The sequence below is a fragment of the Anabas testudineus genome, chromosome 21, assembly GCF_900324465.2.
Source record: "Anabas testudineus chromosome 21, fAnaTes1.2, whole genome shotgun sequence".
Classification (NCBI taxonomy): domain Eukaryota; kingdom Metazoa; phylum Chordata; class Actinopteri; order Anabantiformes; family Anabantidae; genus Anabas; species Anabas testudineus.
The window spans coordinates 2,462,155-2,487,914 of record NC_046629.1 but is presented as its reverse complement, the minus strand read 5'-3'; the positions used below and the strand labels follow the sequence as shown (position 1 = coordinate 2,487,914).

The window sequence follows — 25,760 nt, the reverse complement described above, 5'->3', positions numbered from 1 at the left end:
TTTCTCCCACAGGCTCATTGGAGAATTCATAGGATATTAACATATCAACAGGAAGTTATATGAGAGGAAGATTTGACTCAGATGAGTTAGGACAGCTGGTTAGTGTAGTGATAACATCACTGCCCCCCATGTGGGAGACTGGGGTTTAAATCCCAGCTGTAGCCTTCCTTCAGTAGGGGTCCTTAGGCAAGACTTCCTCAAATGTAAATGTAGGACATTTTCCTTTTTTCTGATGTATAAACAAAAATGGAACTACGACACAATTGTGAAAACCTGAAGGCCTTGATTTACACCCCCTCACTCAAACCACTTGAATTCTCTGTCTAAACTGTGAAATCAAATGAATGTTTGTCCTTTGTCCTTTAGAAGAAAGTCCAGTTGACACAACTTCCAGGTAACTTCACTTATCTTTACAGCAACATCTGATTAACACAAAATGATAAGAACATTACATTAAACAAGGCAGAGACAAGCTTGTGATGCTTGTTAACATGCTTCTGTCAGATCAACTCGTTCAGCCTGTGCAGAATAGTGTGATGCTGATCTGCTCACGTCCATCCAGTCTCTGCAGAGTCACATTAACAGTTCAAGGTCAGGATGAATCTCTTGTCTCTGTCTCGTTAAAATCCTGGAGTGAAGCTCAGCGTTTCTTCGTCCTCTGACTAAAAGTAACATTAAACACTAAAATCAAACTGTTAATGTTCAGTTCCTATTTAATAAATCTGGTTTAATCCACAATCATATTTTAAAGAAAGGATTGATGTCACATGTCTGAGACCTGGAATAAACCTGAGGCCTACTCACTTTAAGTCCTGCCCTCCTGGAGGACAAGACCGGACCCCCACCAGTGGTTGTGGTGGGGGTCCAGTCTTACACCAGCGTGCTGATCTGACACTCTGAAACCCCTCCCTCTTCCTAAACTATCTACCTTTGAATACACAGTAGTCAGTACTGACCCTTCTTATCTCCAGTCTCCAAGTTTACAACCATAAAACCATTTTGATCTCTTACATCCACCTAATTCCAAACCACAACACTGAAATAAAACATTAATCCTCCAGATTAAATGCTGATTTTACAAATCTGTCTGTTGTCCCACAATTCACCTCAGTAGGTGAATCAGTGAACTATTGCACTAACGGCCTCCAAGAACCCAAACTTGCAGCAATCACAAAGAGGAGCAGTGCAATAGTTTTATTCCCCATTTTACAACCAAAGTAGAACCTATTCACTCGTCACTTTCTGTTTCCAGTCCACCACCTCTGGACCTGCTCACATCAAAACCTGAACACTGTCTCTCACTGTTTTCTGTCACCACAGCAGAGAAGTTGAGGGTTTTATACAGGAAGAGACAGAGCTGTCTGTCACAGAGCGATGAACCTCAGTCAGAGCTCTTTATAGAAACAATACATGGTTTTACACAACACGACAGAGCTGAGATACATTCAGTGACTTGAACTTGAATCAGTTCACATCAATGTTCCCTTTTTGTTTTCCAAATTGTTTCTGTTCTATGTCACAACCAGCTCAAATGTTCGAGGCAGAATCTAATTTATTTACAAAATAAAAATAAAAAGATGAGATGTGGTGTTCTGTAGGGTCAGTGGTGAGAAAAATGCCAAAAATATAAATCAAACACAGATTTTAATGAGACGCTCATAAGATTTTACACAGATTTTAATAGTAGCTGGAAGCAACATCTGGAATCTTGATTTTACTGTTAAATTGCTGAGCACACATTTGTGGACATCATGAGACATCAGACATGTACAAATCCTTTCCACATGTGTAAAGTTGATTGTATTAGTAAATCACTGAGTCTTCTATCACATGTATTCAGGTCAATATGTGATTATTATGTGACTTTATTTGAATTCACTGATTCCTGGGAGGTTTACTTGATCTTAAAACTTGTGATGTTTAGACCACACCGTAACTCTAGATGGCCTTTCTGTAACATCTAGTGCAACAGTCAAAGACCTTGGTGTGATTCTAGATTCCAGTCTTTCATTTGAAGCTCATGTAGATAATATCACCAGGACAGCTTTCTTTCACCTCCAGAAATATTGCCAAGATAAGGAATATTTTGTCACTAAATGATGCAGAAAAATTAGTCCATGCTTTCATCACCCCTAGGTTGGACTACTGTACTGCCTTACTGTCTGGCTGTTCAACCAGGTGCATAAACAAGCTTCAGTTAGTTCAGAATGCAGCAGCGAGAGTCCTCACTAGAACCAGAAGATACGAGCACATCACGCCTATCTTATCTACACTTCATTGGCTCACTGTGAAATTTCGCATTGATTTTAAAATACTACTTTTAACATTTAAAGCATTAAATGGTCTCTCGCCGCAGTATCTAAGTGAACTGCTAGTGCCTTATGATCCACTACGCCTACTTCGATCAAAGGATGCAGGCTGCATGTCAGTACCTGGTATCATGAAAACTACAGCTGGGGGCAGAGCTTTTTCTTACAAAGCCCCAAAGTTATGGAATAGCCTTCCAAATAGGTTTCGGGACTCAGACACAGTCTCAATCTAGCCACAGGGGTTGCAAGCCAGTGACTTCTGTGCCAGTCCCAAGCCCGGATAAATAGAGAGGGTTGCGTCAGGAAGGGCATCCGGCGTAAAAATTGCCAAAAACAATCATGCGAATCGTCCATAAGACTTTTATACCGGATCGGTCGAGAATAGGGACTCTTAACTTTGGTACAATGAGAAATTGAAGGGGTGATGATGAATGTAGTCAGTGGGTATGCGCCACAGGTTGGCTGTGAGTTAGAAGAGAAGGAGAGATTCTGGAGTGAGTTTGATGAGGTCATAGAGAGTATCCCCAGAGGAGAGAGAGTTGTTGTTGGAGCAGACTTCAATGGACATGTCAGTGAGGGCAACAGAGGTGATGAGGAGGTGATGGGCAGGTTTGGTGTGAAGGAAAGGAATCTGGAAGGACAGATGGTGGTGGACTTTGCTAGGAAGATGGAAATGGCTGTAGTCAACACTTACTTCCAGAAGCGAGAGGAACATAGAGTGACATACAGAAGTGGAGGTAGGAGTACACAGGTGGACTACATCCTATGTAGACGAGGTCATTTGAGAGAGGTTAGTGACTGCAAAGTGGTGGTAGGAGAGAGTGTAGCCAGACAGCACCGCATGGTGGTGTGTAAGATGACTCTGGAGGTCAGGAAGAAGAAGAGAGGGAAGACAGAAAAGAAGACCAAGTGGTGGAAGCTAAAGAATGAAGAAACTTGTGAGGAATTCAGGCAGAAGTTGAGACAGGTTCTTGGTGGTCAGGATGAGCTTCCAGATGACTGGGAAACTACAGCAGAGGTTATCAGGGAAACAGGTAGGAATGTGCTAGGTGTGTCATCTGGAAAGAGGAAAGAAGGTAAAGACACTTGGTGGTGGAATGAGGAAGTACAGGAATGCATCCAGAGGAAGAGGTTGGCTAAAAGGAAGTGGGATGTAGAAAGGACTGAGGAAAGTAGACAGGAGTACAAGGAAGTGCAGCGTAGAGTGAAGAGGGAGGTGGCAAAGGCCAAACAGAAAGCTTACAATGAGCTCTATGACAGATTAGACACAAAGGAAGGAGAGAAGGACTTGTACAGGCTAGCCAGACAGAGAGATAGAGATGGGAAGGATGTGCAACAGGTAAGGGTGATTTGGACAGAGATGGAAAGGTGCTAACAACCCAGGAGAGTGTGCAGAAAAGATGGAAGGAGTATTTTGAGGAGCTGATGAACGAGGAAAATGACAGGGAAAGAAGAGAGGAAGATGTGGATGTTGTGGAGCAGGAAGTAGCAGAGATTGGAAAGGATGAGGTTAGGAAGGCTCTGAAAAGGATGAAGAGTGGAAAGGGTGTTGGTCCTGATGACATACCTGTGGAGGTGTGGAAGTGCTTAGGAGAGACAGCAGTGGAGTTTCTAACCAGTTTGTTCAATAGGATTCTAGAGAGTGAGAAGATGCCTGAGGAATGGAGGAGAAGTGTTCTGGTTCCGATCTTTAAGAACAAGGGTGACACGCAGAACTGCAGCAACTACAGAGGAATAAAGTTGACATGTATGAGAGAAGTATGATGGTGGTGAGATGTGATGTAGGTCAGACAGAGGAATTCCTCTGGCTCATCCTGACCACCCAGAACCTGTCTCAACTTCTGCCTGAATTCCTCACAAGTTTCTTCATTCTTTAGCTTCCACCACTTGGTCTTCTTTTCTGTCTTCCCTCTCTTCTTCTTCCTGACCACCAGAGTCATTTTACACACCACCATGCGGTGCAGTCTGGCTACACTCTCTCCTACCACCACTTCAGACAGAGGAGTTCAAGGTGGAGGTGGGACTACACCAAGAATCAGCTTCGAGTCCCTTCTTGTTTGCTATGCTGATGGACAGGCTGACAGATGAGGTCAGACAGGAATCTCCCTGGACAATGATGTTTGCGGATGACATTGTGATTTGCAGTGAGAGTAGAAAGCAGGTGGAGGAACAGCTGGAGAGGTGGAGGTTTGTTCTGGAAAGAAGAGGCATGAAGGTCAGTCGTAGTAAGACAGAATACATGTGTCTGAACGAGAGGGATCAAGGTAGAAGCGTTAGGTTACAGGGGGCTGAGGTGAAGAAGGTACAGGAGTTTAAGTACTTGGGGTCAACAGTTCAGTGTGATGGAGAGTGTGGAAAAGAGGTGAAGAGGCGAGTGCAGGCAGGTTGGAGCGGGTGGAGGAAAGTGTCAGGAGTGTTGTGTGACAGAAGAGTGTCAGCAAGACTCAAAGGAAAGGTGTACAAGACAGTGGTGAGACCAGCTCTGCTCTATGGGTTAGAGACGGTAGCAGTGAGAAAGAGACAAGAGGCTGAGATGGAGGTAGCAGAGATGAAGATGTTGAGGTTCTCCTTAGGAGTGACCAGGTTAGACAGAATTAGGAACGAGTACATCAGAGGGACGGCTCACGTTGTCTGTGTTAGTGACAAAGTCAGAGAGGCCAGACTGAGATGGTTTGGACATGTTCAGAGGAGGGATAGTGAGTATATTGGTAGAAGGTTGTTGGAGATGGAGCTGCCAGGCAGGAGGACAAGAGGACGACCAAAGAGGAGATATATGGATGTCTTAACAGAGGACATGAGGTTGGCTAGTGTTAGGGTAGAAGATGTTCATGATAGAGTGAGGTGGAACAGGATGATTCACTGTGGCGACCCCTGATGGGAAAAGCCATGGGAAAAAAAATATTTCCAGATATTTATAATATGATTTTTTATTTTCTTAATTTTATTAATTTTATACTTTGACCTTTTAATGTTTAACCCCAAGGTGAAGACATGTTTGTTTTATTTATAAAAACTGGCTGTGCAGAAAACTCTGGTTGATATGATGTACAATCGACTTTCCTCTTTCTGCAAAGATGCATGAGAAAGTGCAAAATGAGGAAATTTGCTTGGTTTAAAGTTTGTTCACATGCTTCAGCACGATTAGAAAAGAACTGTGTGGACACAGGTTCAGAGTTGTCTTGCACCACAATATGTGTACAACAAATGAAGAACAACAAAGACAAGCAAACTTTCTCTCATCATTTTTTGAAATGATTAAATTAATTACATTAAAATTTCCTCCACATTACTTGTCCATTTTTCTCTCTCTGACCATTAGATTCAACTTTACTGAGTTCAATGTTCACATCTCATACATCAAGATCAAGTAAACCTCTCAGGAATCAGTGAATAAAAAGTCACAGTATAATCACAAATTGACCTGTGCTTTTAAATTTAGAATACATGTGATAGAGAGCTTAATGATTTGCATGTCTGATGTCTCATGATGTCCACAAAAGTGGGTTCAAGAATGTACCAATAAAATCAAGATTTACTGATGTGAAAAAACAATTTTCTGTCTTCAGTCCTTTTACTCTTTTGTTCACATATTCACTCACTTTGCTTTGAGCCTTTTGTATTTTCAAAATATTTCTTATTTTTCTAAAGTCCAAGTCTGTTGTCCAAAGTTTGTTCTGTGATCTCCTGAACAAAAAGTATTTTTTGTTGTTCTGATCAATACTGATAAGGAGCCACACAGGTAACCTTATTTTTCTATAGTGTTTACCCCCAGTTTACAGTCGGAAACTTGATTGTACAGGTTCCCATGAGACACAGAGAGCAAACAATGTGGTAATATGAGAACTCAAAGAGATATTTGAGCTTTATGTAGTTGTTACTTGTTGCATGTTGGTCATTAATTAACTATTAAACTGGATGTGTGTGTGTGTGTGTGTGTGTGTGTGTGTGTGTGTGTGTGTGTGTGTGTGTGTGTGTGTGTGTGTGTGTGTGTGTGTGTGTGTGTGTTTGTGCAGGAACATGTTCTATGCACTTCTACAGGAGAATTTATAGGCTATTAAGAGAAAGCTGTATGAGAGGAAGATTTTTTTGAACTCAGATGAGGAGTGTTATGATTGATTGTTTACACAAAAATGGAACTACGACACAATGGTGAAATGCTGAAGACCTCCACCCCTGTTGAGTGAGGGGGTGTTGATTTACATATGGAAATCTTCCCCACGTCGGAGTGAAGCTCAGCGTTTCTTCGTCCTCTGACTAAAAGTAACATTAAACACTAAAATCAAACTGTTAATGTTCAGTTCCTATTTAATAAATCTGGTTTAATCCACAATCATATTTAAAAGAAAGGATTGATGTCACATGTCTGAGACCTGGAATAAACCTGAGGCCTACTCACTTTAAGTCCTGCCCTCCTGGAAGACAAGACCGGACCCCCACCAGTGGTTGTGGTGGGGGTCCAGTCTTACACCAGCGTGCTGATCTGACACTCTGAAACCCCTCCCTCTTCCTAAACTATCTACCTTTGAATACACAGTAGTCAGTACTGACCCTTCTTATCTCCAGTCTCCAAGTTTACAACCATAAAACCATTTTGATCTCTTACATCCACCTAATTCCAAACCACAACACTGAAATAAAACATTAATCCTCCAGACTAAATGCTGATTTTACAGATCTGTCTGTTGTCCCACAATTCACCTCAGTAGGTGAATCAGTGAACTATTGCACTAACGGCCTCCAAGAACCCAAACTTGCAGCAATCACAAAGAGGAGCAGTGCAATAGTTTTATTCCCCATTTTACAACCAAAGTAGAACCTATTCACTCGTCACTTTCTGTTTCCAGTCCACCACCTCTAGACCTGCTCACATCAAAACCTGAACGCTGTCTCTCACTGTTTTCTGTCACCACAGCAGAGAAGTTGAGGGTTTTATACAGGAAGAGACAGAGCTGTCTGTCACAGAGCGATGACCCTCAGTCAGAGCTCTTTATAGAAACAATACATGGTTTTACACAACACGACAGAGCTGAGATACATTCAGTGACTTGAACTTGAATCAGTTCACATCAATGTTCCCTTTTTGTTTTCCAAATTGTTTCTGTTCTATGTCACAACCAGCTCAAATGTTCGAGGCAGAATCTAATTTATTTACAAAATAAAAAGATGAGATGTGGTGTTCTGTAGGGTCAGTGGTGTGAAAACCCCCAAAATATAAATCAAACAGAGGTTTTAATGAGAAGCTCCTCTAGGAGACAGACTTTAATAGTAGCTGGAAGGTGTGTGTTTAAACCAGGTGTTCCCAGTCAGCACCACTGGACAGCCCCGCCCACCAATCACCTGTACCTGCAAGAGAGAACCAAACCAGGTACAGAGACCAGAGAGATGATCGTCCTTGTAAACCACTAGATGTCACCACTGCTGCATTAATGTAAAGTGAAGCTGGAAACACATTTTCTGTACGAATCTGGACAAAAGTATATTTAAAAGATTTTTTATGCATTTTTTAAAACACAGCTCTTCTGAAAATGCAACATCAGTTATGTTTACACCAGAATCTGTCTGTGTTATTCTGCACGTGTGGTACTTTGAATTTGATTAATCTGCATTAGATGCTGTTTTTCTTTTATCTAATGTATCTGATTTTGTTCATTCAATGGTTATCAATGGTTATCAATGGTTATCCAAACCTTCTTATGATTTGCTTATAACTGTAAATAATTCTAATTTCCTGAAAGGTATTAACAGAACTATCACTGGATATTTTAGGTTCTACCAAGACAGAATCTGAAAGTTAATTAAAAAACAACAATCCACACAGAGCATGTATTAACTACATCACCACATGTCCTTTATGAGCTGAAATGTGGACTAAGATTCTACATTTAAGATTTGAAATGCACTGTTGTCTTAGTGGAGTACTTATTTTAATACTGAAAAAATGGAGATGGCTGAAGACAGCTTGTAATTATTTAGGTTCAGATGCTTTACAGCCCACAACTGAAGTGACTGTTAGATCCTTTAGAAAGCTTTATTCAAGCTCAACTCAAAGATAAATACAGAATATATGGATCAGATTAAAGAGCTGTAAAATACAGTTTAGAAGATGTGCAGGCTGTCAACGATCAATTATCCTTAATTAGTCCTATTTAGCAGAAACAGCGAGAAAACAACGAAAAACCATAAAATCAGGAACAGAAACATAAATATACATAACAAACTATAATAAGTGACTTACAGTTTGATGGACGCACAACAACAGATACAATCAACTTAAGGGTACTTCTACTTGTAGTGGAACATTTTTCTGGTCAAGTACTTGTACTTTACTTAATCATCATGTTCCTAGAAGCAGAACAGGTCGGGGTGGAGGAGTAGCAGAAATCTTCTACTCAGACTTATTAATCAACTCCAGACCTAAACATAGTTTGAATTCATTTGAGAGCCTCACTCTTAGCCTCTCTGAATCAGTCCTGTTTGGTATTTTGTACCGTCCTCCTTTAGTTTTTAACTGAATTCTCAAAGTTTCTATCTGAATTATTTCTTAGTGCAGAAGAAGCTACAGATTTGTGAATTGTACCATGGAGCTAACTTCCTCTGATTCACTAGCTTCTTTTTCAGAGTAACAGTATCGAGTATTGTTCCGAGTGAGACTGCACTACATTTTAAAATGGATCATTGTGTTTAAAATGGATCCTTCATAGCCTCAAATTACTGAGGAAATCTTTCTGTCTTTATGTCTGTGTTGTAGGTATGTAACGAATGTTCCTCGTGTTCAAACCAGTCTGTGCATTTTACAGGAGAAATGAAGCAAGTAGAGATCGAGAGAAACTATAAGGAATTAAACAAGAACAGGTACCTGTTACATTACAGTACATTACATTTACGGTATCTAAGAAATCCACCCTTCCCTCAAATGATCAGGTACTCTGTCTCTCCACAGCCGACGTGAGGAAGACTCTACGCAGAATCAACCCACGGAAGGCTGCTGGTCCTGACAACGTTCCTGGCAGGGTCCTCAGGGAATGCGCAGATCAGCTCGTGGATGTCTTCACTGACATCTTCAACATCTCCCTGAGCAGCGCCGTTGTTCCTACATGCCTCAAGTCAACGACCATCGTGCCGGTGCTGAAGACGCTCCTGCCTCAACGACTACCGCCCTGTTGCACTCACACCCATCATCATGAAGTGCTTCGAGATGCTGGTCATGAGGCACATCAAGTCCCAGCTTCCACCCTCACTGGACCCTCTGCAGTTTGCATATCGTCCAAACCGTTCCACGGACGATGCCATCACCACTACTCTCCACCTGGCCCTCAGCCATCTGGACAACAAGGACACATATGTTTGAATGCTGTTCATAGACTTCAGCTCAGCATTCAACACCATCATTCCCCAGCAGCTGATTGGGAAGCTGAGCCGACTGGGTCTGACCACCTCCCTTTGCAACTGTATCCTGGACTTCCTGACTGGGAGACCCCAGTCAGTCCGGATCGGGAACAGCATCTCCAGCACCACCATGCTGAGCACTGGGGCCCCACAGGGCTGTGTGCTCAGTCCACTGCTGTTCACTCTGCTGACACACGACTGTGTAGCTATGCACAGCTCGAATCAAATCATCAAGTTCGCTGATGACACAACTGTGGTGGGTCTCATCAGCAAGAACGACGAGTCAGCGTACAGAGAGGAGGTACATCAGCTCTCAGCCCGCTATTGGTCGCTGCTGTTTTGTGCTTTGTGTTCTGTTTTTGAACTGTTTTCTGACGTCTGTCTGCACTTTTTCTTTGTGTTCTTGCACTGTTTGCACTAGGTTGCACAGGATGCACTTTATGTGTTTTGCTAGGACAACTTAGCAGTCCTCAGCTCCATGTTTGTCTTGTTGCCGTTTTATGTAGCACCATGGTTCTGGAGAAACGTCTCATTTCACTATGTACTGCTTCAGCTATATGTGGTTGGAATGACAATAAAGCTTCTTGACTTGACTTGACATTAGTTAGAATGTATTCATCTGTCTGAAGTACACTTTCAGGTATTTGTACTCAGATACAACCTCCACCTCCCTGTATAGAGAGATGGGGGACAGGACTCCATCACCAGCTCCTTTGTTTCACTGATGTTGAGTAAAACACTAGATCCACAGGAGTTGTCTTAAAACCCCCTTCAATGTTGCAGCTCTGTGATCCACAGAGAGAAAATGTGTAAACAAAAGAGTTAAAGAACTGAAAAAAGAAAATAGTTTTTTCAAAATAGTAAATCTTGATTTTATTGGTACATTCTTGAACACACTTCTGTGGACATCACGAGACATCAGACATTCAAATCACTAAGTTCTCTATCACATGTATTCTAAATTTAAAAAGGATGGTTTGAATTTATCAGGTACATCTGTGAATATTTGAAAGTCAAAATTTCATCATTCCTGTTATTTCCACCACCTGCACAGACAAACATACAGTTTTGTAGGTAATTAAATACTGACTTGCAACAAGGAAGAACTACATGAAGTTCAAATATCTCTTTGAGTTCTCATATTACCACAGTTTACCCTCTGTGTCTCATGGGAACCTGTACAATCGCGTTTCCAACTGTAAACTGGGGGGTATTTACTACATTTTAAAATGGTTCATTATGTTTAAAATGGATCCTTCATGGCCTCATATTACTGAGGAAAAGTTAGCACGTAGTGTCTCTCTGTCTTTCTGTCTGTTTTTTAGATATGTAACCAGTGGTTTAAACCAGTCTGTACATTTTACAGGAGAAATAAATCAAGTAGAGACAGAGGGAAATAAAAAGTAATAAAGAGTTAAATATGTTCATGTAAATTACGTATATTCTATTTGGTTGTCAACTGTTGTGCAACTAAAGGAACAAATGAGAACAAATACCAAATCAAATTCAAATTCAAATTTTATTTGTCACATACACAGTCATACACAGTACGATATGCAGTGAAATGCTTAGGCGACTGCCCGTGACCTTAAAAAATAAAAGACTATTAAAGACTGTATAGGAAATAAATATAATAAAGAAGTAGAAGTAGATTTAACTAAAAATAAGAATGAGAGAATAAAGAATAAAATATCTATACAAGTAGATGTAGATTTGACTAAGAACAAAATATCTGTACAAGAATAAAATATCTGTACAGTACAATGTACAATATAAGAAAAATATAAGAAAATAATACCAATAATACTAGGGTGTACCTACTGTAGGTGAACAATGTAGAAAAATATAGAATTTGGAATTTTGTGTGGGAAGGAGTGTAGTATAAATAGAAATAGAAATGTCCAGGGGGTTTGCAAGTATGCTGTAAAGTGTTCAGACTTAAAGTGACTTGTGCATAATAGAATGGATAGTAATATGAAAGGTGTGCAGTGACCACTAGGGTCGATGATTGTCCCGAATGTCCAAAGAGAGTGCAAGAAACATGAGTGTGTAAAGTGGGTCAGTAATATGTGGTGTGCTGGTTGAGAGTCTGTATCACCTGTGGGAAGAAGCTCCTCCTCAGTCTCTCTGATTGGTTTCACGTCTGTGATATTTCAGTTTCTGTTGCCCTCTTCTGGTTGGTTGGTTACAGTTAACCATATGGTGTTTACATGAGACTGTAATATTTATAACTTAGAAAGAAAACTTTGTATATTTTATTAGAAAATACAGCAACTTCACAGAAGTGTAATTAATAAAGCTTTATAGTTTTTAAGATAACAATTGATAAAGTTAATCTTCAGCAGTGATCCAGTTCAGTGAACACAGCTAATGTGGTGTTTAAAAGTGTGTGAAAACATGGGAAATGCTATACCACGTGATTAGTCTTAAACTGTGATTGGTGTAAAGTCTCATTCTCTGCAGTGTTCATTTCTTCTCCAATCACTCAAATATGTGATGTCACAAAGTTTCCTGAAGACGACATAGTCATAATCTGCAGTAGCTCAGAGATCACGTCCATTCCTGTTGATTCCACTTAACAATAAAGAAGTCCAGTTTGCAAGACTCAACTTCCAGAGAACTTAGTCCAGAGAGGAACAACAAGGAATAAATGACATAAATAATGTGACAGGACTCCCAGATTTCCTGAAGTCCATCACCAGCTCCTTTGTTTTACTGATGTTGAGTTAATAATGGTTTAGTCCATTTTACTCCACACAACTGTCCACCACCCTCTGGTACTCTGTGATGTCTCCACCTTGAATACATCCTACAACTGCAGAGTCATCAGAACTTCTGAAGCTAGTAGAACTCTGAGTAGTACTTAAAGTCTGAGGTACACATTTTGTTATCTGTTTCAGTTTTTTGTAGTCGTCTTAAAACTTTTCTGAACATTATGAAGAAAGAACTGAAGACAGAAAATGATTTTTCACATTTGTGAATCTTGATTTTATTGGTAAATTGCTGAGCACACATTTGTGGACATCATGAGACATCAGACATGAACAAATCCTTTCAACATGTGTAAAGTTGATTGTATTAGTAAATCACTGAGTCTTCTATCACATGTATTCAGGTCAATATGTGATTATTATGTGACTTAATTTGAATTCACTGATTCCTGGGAGGTTTACTGATCTTAAAACTTGTGATGCGAACATGTCCATCAACAATGATAACTGGGTAGAGCTCTGCACCAAGGAGATTAGGGAAGTGGAAAACAGAGTCGTCTGGGAAAATCACCAAGAACTCAGCAGACTTGAATTCAATGGAAATCTGTAGAGAGATAAATGAAGAATGAGTAACAAGAGACGTAATAACACAAAATCATATCATTATAAATACCTGGAAATATATCAAAAACAAATGTATGTAGTTTTCACAGATCTGTATGAGTTAATAAATTAGTGGTAACATGATGAAGGTCAAGTTATCAGAGGTACAGTGACACACATTCTCCAACAGAGGTCACTAAAAGAAAAGAAGAAGAATGAGACGTGGATTTAAAACAGTAGACACACATGAAGGGTCAGAATAAATATGACACACACACACACACCTCGAACTCCTTTCCTTCTTCAAAAGGAAAGCTTTGGCCGTAGTTGCTTTTACCCAAAGTTCCTCCCTGGCGAGAGGTGAAGAACACTTTTCTTATGTCATTTAATTGGTTAAATCGAGCGTCGACATGCAGAGCTATGTCTTTCTCACTGAGGCAGATATTGACATTAAAGCTGAAGCACAAAGAAAGAAAAACATTCATTGTATTTTAAAATTATTCATTAAGTTTAAAACTGATAAGATGACTCAGAGGGTTTCAAACTTTACAGAAACAGTTCAGAAATATTGTTTTACATTATCACCACTCACTGTGCAGCATTCGGTTTAGGAACTCCAGTAATAGTCAGAGTGTCTCCAACTTTGAAGTACGCGTCCATTAGGGTCAAAACCTGTGGACAGAAGAAGACGATACAGTCAGTTGTTGTGTGATACTAACACCTGTCAGTAACTCCGTCCTCTTATGACCACAAATGTCAGATCTTTGACATATTGTATTTGCAGGTGTCAGGGAGCCAATAATTATTTAGACATTCACCATTTTTGGAATCAAATATTTCTTATAACTGAACCTGCTTTAACTAAATCAAGTCCAGCTGCCACTGAACAACCTGGAAGACTGAGCACCTTCACAGGTATTATCACATCATGTTCCATAGGTATGAACCTGTAAATATTCTAGTCTGTCTAATGTCAGTAATACAGATACAGAGGACAGTTAGACTTTTAAAATATGACCCAACACTCATCACCTACCTGAGGAGTCAGAAATACACAGAATAAAAAATGAAATAATACTTACTCCCATCTTTGCAGATGTCGTTAATAAAAGCTGAAGAGAAATGAGAGTGAGTGTAAATGTTTGTCTGTCTCTATATATCAGTCCTGTGGAAACTAACTCAGGAAGTAACCTGCCTCTGGACCAATGACAGTCAACAAGTCTCAGGTCTCCCTGAACAGAAGAGATGGTAAAGATGATGGATTTGAAAATCAGTGTACATCGGTGAATATTTGATATGTCTTTGAATGTCAGATTCCTGTTAATTCCACGTAAGAAGAAGAAAGTCCAGTTTCCGTCTTGCAGAGACTCAACTTACAGAGAACTAGCACCAACATGTTCCTGTTAACTCCACCTCTTACACTCACACATCCAGTTTTGTAGATAATTAATTACTCACATGCAACAAGTAAGAACTGCTTACTTAAGAGGTGGAGTTCGTGAGGGAACGGGACTGACGGGACAAAACAGGAAAGTGCAGGAGGATATATTTATTAAACAAAAGGCAGGGACACGGGGAGCTAACAAGCACTGAACAAAAGTAGCAACAAAAAGACCCGAAAACACGGTGAAATAAGGACTAACAAAAACCAGAAACAGACGGACAAAGTATCAACTGAAAACACTGAAGTAGCAGGTAAAAAGGAAAACGTGGGGAAACAGTCCAACAAACAAAAAGAGTCCCAGGGAAACCAACAAACAAAAGGGGAGCAACTTGAGGGACGGACAAACCAGAGTGATTGAGGAGCGCGATGCAATACAACACAACATGACAAACCAGCAGAGAATAAAGCACTGAAGGGAGCCTATAAAACAAAGAGGGGAACACAGGTGAAATGAATCAGTTAATCAGGAGTCCAGTGGGATGAGTGGAGGTGGAGGAAGAGAAAAACAAGGAAACAGCAGGAGGAGACAAAAACGCCTAAACACACAGGGATGAGGCCTGAGGCCTAACAGGAGTTAACAGGAACATGTTGGTGCAGAGCTCAAATATCTCTTTGAGTTCTCATATTACCACATTGTTTGCTCTCTGTGTCTCATGGGAACCTGTACAATCGAGTTTTCGACTGTAAACTGGGGGTAAACACTATAGAAAAATAAGGTTACCTGTGTGGCTCCTTATCAGTATTGATCAGAACAACAAAAAATACTTTTTGTTCAGGACGTCACAGAACAAACTTTGGACAACAGTCGAGTTTATTTGGATTTTAGAAAATAAGAAATATTCTGAAAATATGAAAAAGACTCAGAGACTCAAAGATCTGGAGCTGGACCCTCTACATGTTGTAGCTGAGAGGAGGATGCTGTCCACACTGCTCTCAGTCCTGGACAATCCCTCCACCTAGTTAGTTAGTGGAACACTCACTGAAGACCCTATGTTGATGCTGATGTTGTGTTTTATTGTAAAGCTGAGGCATAAAGACCTCAAGAGATTTATTAAATTTTAAAATGGTTCATTATGTTTTAAATGGATCCTTCATAGCCTCAAATTACTGAGGAAAAGTTAGCACGTAGTGTCTCTTGGTCTTTATTTCTGTGATGAAGGTATTAAAACAATGTTCCTCATGTTCAAACCAGTCTGTGCATTTTACAGGAGAAATGAATCAAGTACAGACAAAGAGAAATAAAAAAGAATTAAATTAGTTCATGTTAATTAGATGTAATCTTTTCAGCTGTCAAATGTTCTGCAACTAAAGAATTAAATGAGAACAAATACCACCCTTCATCATAAAATGTTAATAAAAATGTCAGTGGTTTAGAAAAGACGACAGCAAAATATGTAAAACCTGGACAAATGAACAGCATCCTGCACAAGCAGCATAAGATCTGTTAGATGAATACACAAGTACTCTACTACTGTTAATACCATTTAAAAAGGACGGAGAACAAGAAGAGATGAGTGGTTTCACTTTTACTGTGATATGTTTTAGAAAATACCACCATATTATTTTACAGTACCCCTCCAGTAATGGTCAGGGTCTCTCCAAAGTCCAAAGACCTGTTCCTTCACAGTCTGTGCACAGAAGAACAAGAAGGCCACTCAGTGGAACCACAGCAGTGTTAGGTTCAGACTTAGATTTGTGGTTTGAACATCAGGTTTTTCACTGTACTGTGTGTTGGAATTTTCTTTTTGTTACAACTGATTTGATTAAATTGCACTTAGGTTAATTGGTGACTCTAAACTGTCCATAGCTGTGTATGTGAGTGGGAATGTTTGTCTCTGGATGTCCCCCCTGTCCGGGGTGTACCTCTCTTCATATCTAATGACTGCTGGGATTGGCTGTAGCACACTACATCCCTTAACAGGAAAAGTAGTTCAGATAATGGATGGATAAATATGTTGACCTCATGTTGAATGTTAGGTGATAAATGAAAAGTGTCACTGACATCTCACTGTGCTCTTCTTGTATAACTGAACCAGTTCAAGTGTGCTGCAGACAATGACAGCTGTTTGTAGGAACACCAACGTCTCACAGCTCTCTTTCAGAGACTCTGAGGAGTTCAAAGTTCTGTGAACCAGGGAACGCACGAAGTACAGAGGCACCTGGAGGAGATGTGAAATATGTGAGGATGCAGGTGGTGGGACTCATTCTACACTGCAGCATGTGGGAAAACGTGCTGCATCTTTTTGGAACATCTCTAGCAAGCAGACTTCAACCACATCAGATTTCTGGTCCAAGCTGTCTAGAAACTACTTAGCCCGACTAATCTTCAGACCTGGGATAAGAGCCAGTCACACTCACACTCCTTATCCACCGGGAGAGGGTTGCATGTTCACTATGTTTGGGGCAATGACCTGATGTTAAAGACAGATACTGATATGATAATAACGACCATAAACTCTGGTAAATGATGTTAATGCTCAATCAAGCCTTAAGCTAAATTCATTTGATCTTTTTACACTGAACATCTACAAACTCAGACTCTGCACTTGTTATTTTGTACTGACTGGTTTCATGTCTGTGATATTTCAGTTTCTGTTGCCCTCTTCTGGTTGGTTGGTTGGTTGGTTACAGTTAACCATACGGTGTTTGTTTGAGTTAAAGATGGTTGAACCCACACCAGTCCACGAAACTGTCCACCACCCCCTGGTACTCTCTGATGTCTCTGTAACCCAGGTTATTATTTAGAGCTCTGTATTACACAGTGTTCCTAAACGCATCATGAACAGGTTAGTGCTAGATGCTCTCTTTACTGCACACATGAAGTTTCTACACTCCCATCATGACTCTAGCAGACCACACAACTCATACAGGTGTGTGAGCAGAAAAAAACATAGTTGAAAGTTATAAAAGTTAAGTAGAACATTCTTCACTAGACATGTGCTGTACTAGAGTCAATAGAGCTGGAGCTGTCAGTGAGAAGAGTTACTGAATGGAACTGAATTGAAAGAGACGAGAGAACAAAAACCCAGACAGGCGTTTTTATCAATTAAGCAGATTATCCTGCCTGTTTTTTTTTTGAGGGACGATTCTTCTGCTGTCGTGGAGCTGAAGTCTTCTCATCAGGACTCCAAGGTCATCACTCCAAGGCGGTGGTAGGAATCAAAGTAAAGGAGACTCACTTCGAGGGAAATTCACCTTTTCATGCTATTTTTTTCATTTGATATCTTGGATTTAATTTTGGTTGAATACTGAAACAAATGCAACTCAGTGAGACCGTTAAAGGAATCATTCAACAAAGAACATAAGAAAAGAACATTAAGAAGTGACAACTGAATATTTGGGTTGACTTGACAACAATTTTATTTCTTAATGTTGTGTTGATTATTTTCTTATCATTTTGTCTGAACATCTGATTTTTAGTTAGTGATCTAAAGGAAGTTCTGTTGTTTTATCACATTGTTATTTATGTTATATTTTATAAATACATTCCTTTTGCCTTTTTTATAAGTGTGTATGTGTGGATTCCTAGTGGGATGGAGGTCTTTTCACTCTCTGTGTAGAGTTGCTACCGCCAGTCTCCACGAGGTGATTAATGAACACAGAGAACTTTAAATCTGAGTAACTGAATCACACTGTGCCTAAAACTCAGTAGAAAACACAGAATAGATATCTTAGGTACTCAGCCAGGTTCAGCAGTGTAGATTCTGATATCCAGGGTAGGGCATAAGCCTACTAGGGACTACATCTTTACCCTGAATACATCCTACAACTGCAGAGTCATCAGAACTTCTGAAGCTAGTAGAACTCTGAGTCGTACTTAAAGTCTGAGGTACACATTTTGTTATCTGTTTCAGTTTATTGTAGTTGTTTTATTTTTCTGAACATTATGAAGAAAGAACTGAAGACAGAAAATGATTTTTCACATTTGTGAATCTTGATTTTATTGGTAAATTGCTGAGCACACATTTGTGGACATCATGAGACATCAGACATGAACAAATCCTTTCAACATGTGTAAAGTTGATTGTATTAGTAAATCACTGAGTCTTCTATCACATGTATTCAGGTCAATATGTGATTATTATGTGACTTTATTTGAATTCACTGATTCCTGGGAGGTTTACTTGATCTTAAAACTTGTGATTCGAACATGTCCATCAACAATGATCACTGGGTAGAGCTCTGCACCGAGGCGATTAGGGAAGGGGAAAACAGAGTCATCTGGTAAAATCACCAAGAACTCAGCAGACTTGAATTCAATGGAAATCTGTAGAGAGATAAATGAAGAATGAGTAACAAGAGACGTAATAACACAAAATCATATCATTATAAAGACCTGGAAATATATCAAAAACAAATGTATGTAGTTTTCACAGATCTGTATGAGTTAATAAATTAGTGGTAACATGATGAAGGTCAAGTTATCAGAGGTACAGTGACACACATTCTCCAACAGAGGTCACTAAAAGAAAAGAAGAAGAATGAGACGTGGATTTAAAACAGTAGACACACATGAAGGGTCAGAATAAATATGACACACACACACACACACACACACACACACACACACACACACACCTTAAACTCCTTTCCTTCTTCAAAGGGAAAGCTTTGGCCGTAGTTACTTTTACCCCAGGTTCCCCCGTGGTGAGAGGTGAAGACCACTTTTCTTATGTCATCACAGTGGTTAAATCGAGCGTCGACATGCAGAGCTATGTCTTTCTCACTGAGGCAGATATTCACATTAAAGCTGAAGCACAAAGAAACAAAAACATTCATTATATTTTTAAATTGTTCATTATGTTTAAAACTGATAAGATGACTCAGAGGGTTTAAAACTTTTACAGAAACAGTTCAGAAATATTGTTTTAAAATTATCACCACTTACTTTGCAGCATTCGGTTTAGGAACTCCAGTAATAGTCAGAGTGTCTCCAACTTTAAAGGACGCGTTCTCTAGGGTCAAAACCTGTGGACAGAAGAAGACGATACAGTCAGTTGTTGTGTGATACTAACACCTGTCAGTAACTCCGTCCTCTTATGACCACAAATGTCAGATCTTTGACATATTGTATTTGCAGGTGTCAGGGAGCCAATAATTATTTAGACATTCACCATTTTTGGAATCAAATATTTCTTATAACTGAACCTGCTTTAACTAAATCAAGTCCAGCTGCCACTGAACAACCTGGAAGACTGAGAACCTTCACAGGTATTATCACATCAAGTTCCATAGGTATGAACCTGTAAATATTCTAGTCTGTCTAATGTCAGTAATACAGATACAGAGGACAGTTAGACTTTTAAAATATGACCCAACACTCATCACCTACCTGAGGAGTCAGAAATACACAGAATAAAAAATGAAATAATACTTACTCTCATCTTTGCAGATGTTGTTAATACAAACTGAAGAGAAATGAGAGTGAGTGTGAATGTTTGTTATCAGTCCTTTGTGAGAATGGAAACCCACCCAAGGAGTAACCTGCCTCTGTACCAATGACAGTCAACAAGTCTCAGCTCTCCCTTAACACAAAAGATGGTAAAGATGATGGATTTGAAAATCAGTGTACATCGGTGAATATTTGATATGTCTTTGAATGTCAGATTCCTGTTAATTCCACGTAAGAAGAAGAAAGTCCAGTTTCTGTCTTGCAGAGACTCAACTTCCAGAGAACTAGCACCAACATGTTCCTGTTAACTCCACCTTCTACACTCACACATCCAGTTTTGTAGATAATTAATTACTCACATGCAACAAGTAAGAACTGCTTACTTAAGAGGTGGAGTTCGTGAGGGAACGGGACTGACGGGACAAAACAGGAAAGTGCAGGAGGATATATTTATTAAACAAAAGGCAGGGACACGGGGAGCTAACAAGCACTGAACAAAAGTAGCAACAAAAAGACCCGAAAACACGGTGAAATAAGGACTAACAAAAACCAGAAACAGATAAAGATAAGAGATAAGAGATAAAGATAAACTTTATTGTCATTGCAACATCGTACAACGAGATTAAGGTGCCAACCAGTCTGTGCCATATATATATAGAATGAAAGGAATAAAAAAACAAACAAAAAACAGAATAAATAATCAGAGACAGTCAAAAGACAAAATAAGACACAAACAACCCTTCAAGTAATCAAAGAGGTCACATCACATTGTGCTCCAGACCAGCTCTCACTCCCACAAGTGAGCATACTGTCACTATGGTCCGTTCTTTATGGTGTTTAATGTAGTTATTGCTACTGGATAAAAGCTTTTCTTAAATCTGTCAGTCCTAGTTTTGATGGACCTGAACCTTCTCCCTGATGGCAACAGTTCAAAGAGAGAGTGTCCAGGGTGTGTAGTATCCCTGAGAATGGTTTGGGCTTTTTTGAGGCAGCGGGAACTGTGAAGTTCTTCTAGAGGGAGGAGAGGGGAACCGGTGATCCTCTGTGCTGTTTTGATCACTCTCTGGAGAGCTTTCCTCTGACCCACTGTACATCTGCTGAACCACACAGACACACAGTATGTAAGGATGCTCTCAATAGAGCATCGATAAAAGGACACCATCAGTCTCTGGGAGATGTTGTTCTTCCTAAGTACCCTTAGGAAGTGCAGTCTCTGCTGGGCCTTTCTTATCAGCTCAGAGGTATGTACTCCCCAGGTTAAATCCTCCTCTATGTGGACCCCCAAGAAACGGAAGTCTGACACCCTCTTAACACAGTCCCCACCAATGTACAGTGGAGGGACCTCAGTTTTAGTCCTCCGGAAGTCAATGAAAACCTCTTTTGTCTTCGAGGTGTTAAGGAGCAGATTGTTCCCCCTGCACCACAATGTCAGCTGTTCCACCTCGTCTCTGTAGGCAGACTCATCTCCCCCTGAGATGAGTCCCACCACTGTGGTATCATCTGCGAACTTGACGATAGCGTTGCTGTGGTGAGCAGGAGTACAGTCATAGGTGTAAAGAGTGTAGAGCAGGGGGCTCAGCACACAGCCCTGTGGGGAGCCAGTGCTGAGACTAAGGACCTTGGAGGTGTGTGGGCCCACTCTCACCCTCTGACTGCGATCAGAGAGGAAGCTGTTGATCCAAGAGCAGGTGGAGTGTGGGAGTCCTAGGTCCAACAGTTTGTTAACTAGTTTGTGGGGAAGAATTGTGTTAAATGCAGAGCTATAATCACAAAGAGCATCCGCACATAGTTCCCCTGCTGCTCCAGATGGGACAGTGCCGTGTGGAGGGCAGTGGCTACGGCATCCTCTGTGGATCTGTTCGCCCTGTACGCAAACTGGTGTGGGTCGAAGGAAGGTGGGAGTAGTGAAGTGATGTGACCCCTTACCAGTTTTTCGAAGCACTTCATCACCACTGGGGTGAGTGCAACTGGCCGGTAGTCATTGAGGCTGGTGATGTGCGTTTTCTTAGGCAGGGGGACTATGGTGGAGGACTTCAGGCACGGTGGGACAGTAGACCGGGCCAGGGACAGATTGAAAATCCTGGTGAACACTCCAGCCAGCTGGTCCGCACAGTCCTTCAGTACTCGTCCAGAGACACCATCCGGACCAGCAGCCTTCCTCGAGTTGACGGACCTCAGTACTCCCCTCACCTCGTGCTCCTTCACTGTGAGGCTGAGGCTACTGTGGGCTGCAGGATGTGGTTGTGTGGATGCGTCTGGTTGCTCTGTCTCGAAGCGAGTGAAGAAAAGGTTCAGCTCCTCCGCCAACGAGGAGTCGCCTTCGGCGGCACAGAGGGTCGTCCTGTAGTTGGTCAGATGCTGGACTCCCTGCCACACCTCCCTGGTGTTGTTGCTGTCCAGGCAGCCTTCAATTTTCCTCTTGTAATCCAGTTTAGCCTTCCTGATGCCTCTCTTCAGGTTGGCTCGTGTCGAGCTGTAGAGAGCCCTGTCGCCAGACCTGAAGGCAGTGTTCCTCTCCCTCAGTAGCTGCTGGACCTCCCGGTTCATCCAGGGCTTCCTGTTAGGGTACACCCTGATGTGCTTGTCCACTGTAACAGTGTCTATGCAGTTCTTAATGTAACATAGCACACTATCTGTGAACACTTCCAGGTCTGGATCTTCAAAGACGTCCCAGTTGGTCCTCTCAAAACAGTCCTGCAGCTGCTGAGTGGCATCATCAGGCCATGTTTTTACAATTTTTGAAATTGTAAGAGCAGTTTTCCTAAGGGGGGGCGTATGCAGGGATTAGAAGCAGAGACACATGGTCAGACTGGCCCAGGTGAGGTAGTGGTCTGGCCCTATAGCCTAGCTTAATGTTTGTGTAGACCTTGTCCAGAGTGTTTGCTTCTCTGGTGGTACACTTAACATGCTGGTGCAGATTAGGAAGCACTGGCTTTAGGTCCGTGTGGTTAAAATCCCCTGCTATGATGTGCACAGCGTCGGGATACCTGCTCTGCTGCCTGCTAATGCTGCCGTGTAAAAGTCCGATAGCCGAGTTAGCATTAGCATCCGGTGGAATGTAAACAGCAGTGACCATGACGACAGTAAACTCTCTTGGGAGGTAGATAGGCCTGCATCTAACTGTCACAAACTCCAGGTCCAGAGAGCAGTGACTCTCTACAGTCTCGGTATTTGTGCACCAGTTATTGTTGACATAAACACAGAGCCCCCCTCCCCTGCTCTTACCGGAGTCCTTTGTCCTGTCGTGGCGCTGAGCGGTGTAGCCTGTTAGCTGGGTCTGAGTCTGGGATGAGAGGATGAAGCCAGGTCTCTGTGATCAACAAAATGCAACTGTCCTTTAGGAAATTGTTATTAATCCGTAGTCTCAGTTCATCCATTTTGTTGACTAGTGATCTGGCATTCGTCAGAAAGAGGCTGGGAAGTGGTGGTCTTTGTGGTCGCCTCCTTAGCCTAGCTAGCGCTCCGGCTCTGCAACCTCTCTTTTGTTTCCTGTCCCTACGCTTTCGCCTCCTCGCCGTGGGGATCGTGAACCACCTGAGGCCGGGATTCCTTGCGATGTCCTCCGGGATATTTTGTGAACGGAGAAACTCGGTTGTAACACTCCGGTCGCAACAAACTCCTATTTTAAGGAGATCTTGATGGCAGTAGATGTTTCTTGCATAGCAAGGTGTAATGGACAAAAATATTACAAACATAAACAAAAACACGAAAAAGCACTGACTGGAGGAGCACCGAGCCGCTGCAACACTGTGCGCCGCCAAACAGACGGACAAAGTATCAACTGAAAACACTGAAGTAGCAGGTAAAAAGGAAAACGTGGGGAAACAGTCCAACAAACAAAAAGAGTCCCAGGGAAACCAACAAACAAAAGGGGAGCAACTTGAGGGACGGACAAACCAGAGTGATTGAGGAGCGCGATGCAATACAACACAACATGACAAACCAGCAGAGAATAAAGCACTGAGGGGAGCCTATAAAACAAAGAGGGGAACACAGGTGAAATGAATCAGTTAATCAGGAGTCCAGTGGGATGAGTGGAGGTGGAGGAAGAGAAAAACAAGGAAACAGCAGGAGGAGACAAAAACGCCTAAACACACAGGGATGAGGCCTGAGGCCTAACAGGAGTTAACAGGAACATGTTGGTGCAGAGCTCAAATATCTCTTTGAGTTCTCATATTACCACATTGTTTACTCTCTGTGTCTCATGGGAACCTGTACAATCGAGTTTCCGACTGTAAACTGGGGGTAAACACTATAGAAAAATAAGGTTACCTGTGTGGCTCCTTATCAGTATTGATCAGAACAGCAAAGAGGAAAAAAGACTTTTTGTTCAGGACGTCACAGAACAAACTTTGGACAACAGGAGAGTTTGTTTGGATTTTAGAAAATAAGAAATATTCTGAAAATATGAAAAAGACTCAGAGACTCAAAGATCTGGAGCTGGACCCTCTACATGTTGTAGTTAAGAGGAGGATGCTGTCCAAACTCCTCTTAGTCCTGGACAATCCCTCCACCCAGTTAGTTAGTGGAACACTCACTGAAGACCCTACATTGATGCTGATGTTGTGTTTTATTGAAGGTACATGAGAACTCTCTTGGCACTGATATTCACTGTAAAGTTTTCTTTCACATGTATTCAGGTCAATATATGATCATTATGTGACTTTATTTGAATTCACTGATTCCAAGTTTATTGATCTTAAAACTTGTGATGCGAACATTTCCATTAACGAAGATCATTGGGTAGATCTCTGCACCGAGGCGATTAGGGAAGTGGAAAACAGAGCCATCTGGTAAAATCACCAAGAACTCAGCAGACTTGAATTCAATGGAAATCTGTAGAGAGATAAATGAAGAATGAGTAACAAGAGACGTAATAACACAAAATCATATCATTATAAATACCTGGAAATATATCAAAAACAAATGTATGTAGTTTTCACAGATCTGTATGAGTTAATAAATTAGTGGTAACATGATGAAGGTCAAGTTATCAGAGGTACAGTGACACACATTCTCCAACAGAGATCACTAAAAGAAAAGAAGAAGAATGAGACGTGGATTTAAAACAGTAGACACACATGAAGGATTAAAATAAATATCACACACACACACACACACACACACACACAGACACACACACACCTTAAACTCCTTTCCTTCTTCAAAGGGAAAGCCTTGGCCGTAGCATTTACTACCCCAGGTTCCCCCTTGGCGAGAGGAGAAGATCACTTTTCTTATGTCATTCAAGTGGTTAAATCGAGGGTCGACATGCAGAGCTACGTCGCTCTCACTGAGGCAGATATTCACATTAAAGCTGTAGCACAAAGAAACAAAAACATTCATTATATTTTTAAATTATTCATTAAGTTTAAAACTGATAAGATGACTCAGAGGGTTTGAAACTTTACAGAAACAGTACAGAAATATTGTTTTACATTATCACCACTTACTTTGCAGCATTCGGTTTAGGAACTCCAGTAATAGTCAGAGTCTCTCCAACTTTGAAGTACGCATCCATTAGGGTCAAAACCTGTGGACAGAAGAAGACGATACAGTCAGTTGTTGTGTGATACTAACACCTGTCAGTAACTCCGTCCTCTTATGACCACAAATGTCAGATCTTTGACATATTGTATTTGCAGGTGTCAGGGAGCCAATAATTATTTAGACATTCACCATTTTTGGAATCAAATATTTCTTATAACTGAACCTGCTTTAACTAAATCAAGTCCAGCTGCCACTGAACAACCTGGAAGACTGAGAACCTCCACAGGTATTATCACATCATGTTCCATAGGTATGAACCTGTAAATATTCTAGTCTGTCTAATGTCAGTAATACAGATACAGAGGACAGTTAGACTTTTAAAATATGACCCAACACTCATCACCTACCTGAGGAGTCAGAAAATA

At 41.0% G+C, this 25,760-nt stretch overlaps 3 protein-coding genes across 6 annotated transcripts in view; all 3 read right to left on the bottom strand.

Annotated features, from left to right (window-relative positions):
• Positions 1-25,760, bottom strand: part of LOC113173165 (beta-galactoside-binding lectin-like) — a 74,860-nt gene that overhangs the window by 38,005 nt on the left and 11,095 nt on the right. For 2 of the 4 annotated variants that reach the window (XM_026376523.1, XM_026376522.1), the window contains exons 2-4: positions 19,342-19,421; positions 19,032-19,203; positions 18,481-18,720 (exon numbers count right to left, since the gene is read on the bottom strand). The exons of 1 other annotated variant lie outside the window; for it this stretch is intronic. In XM_026376523.1, the coding sequence (XP_026232308.1) occupies positions 18,574-18,720; positions 19,032-19,203; positions 19,342-19,421 (399 nt within the window). In that variant the 3' untranslated portion in view covers positions 18,481-18,573. Of the gene's footprint in view, positions 1-18,480; positions 18,721-19,031; positions 19,204-19,341; positions 19,422-19,831; positions 20,399-25,760 lie in introns of those variants that run through there. One more of the 4 variants, XM_026376525.1, reaches the window with a different exon arrangement.
• On the bottom strand, positions 12,760-14,391 carry LOC113173164 (beta-galactoside-binding lectin-like). Its single transcript, XM_026376516.1, has 4 exons — positions 14,092-14,391; positions 13,602-13,681; positions 13,294-13,465; positions 12,760-13,010 (listed from the first exon to the last, which is right to left on the bottom strand). Exons 1-4 carry the CDS (start codon positions 14,095-14,097, stop codon positions 12,846-12,848), a joined length of 423 nt encoding a protein of 140 aa, XP_026232301.1. The 5' UTR covers positions 14,098-14,391; the 3' UTR covers positions 12,760-12,845.
• LOC113173167 (beta-galactoside-binding lectin-like) lies at positions 24,302-25,759 on the bottom strand. The gene is made up of 3 exons (XM_026376526.1): positions 25,299-25,759; positions 24,991-25,162; positions 24,302-24,681 (listed from the first exon to the last, which is right to left on the bottom strand). The coding sequence occupies exons 1-3, from the start codon at positions 25,364-25,366 to the stop codon at positions 24,511-24,513; spliced, it is 411 nt and encodes a 136-aa protein (XP_026232311.1). The 5' UTR covers positions 25,367-25,759; the 3' UTR covers positions 24,302-24,510.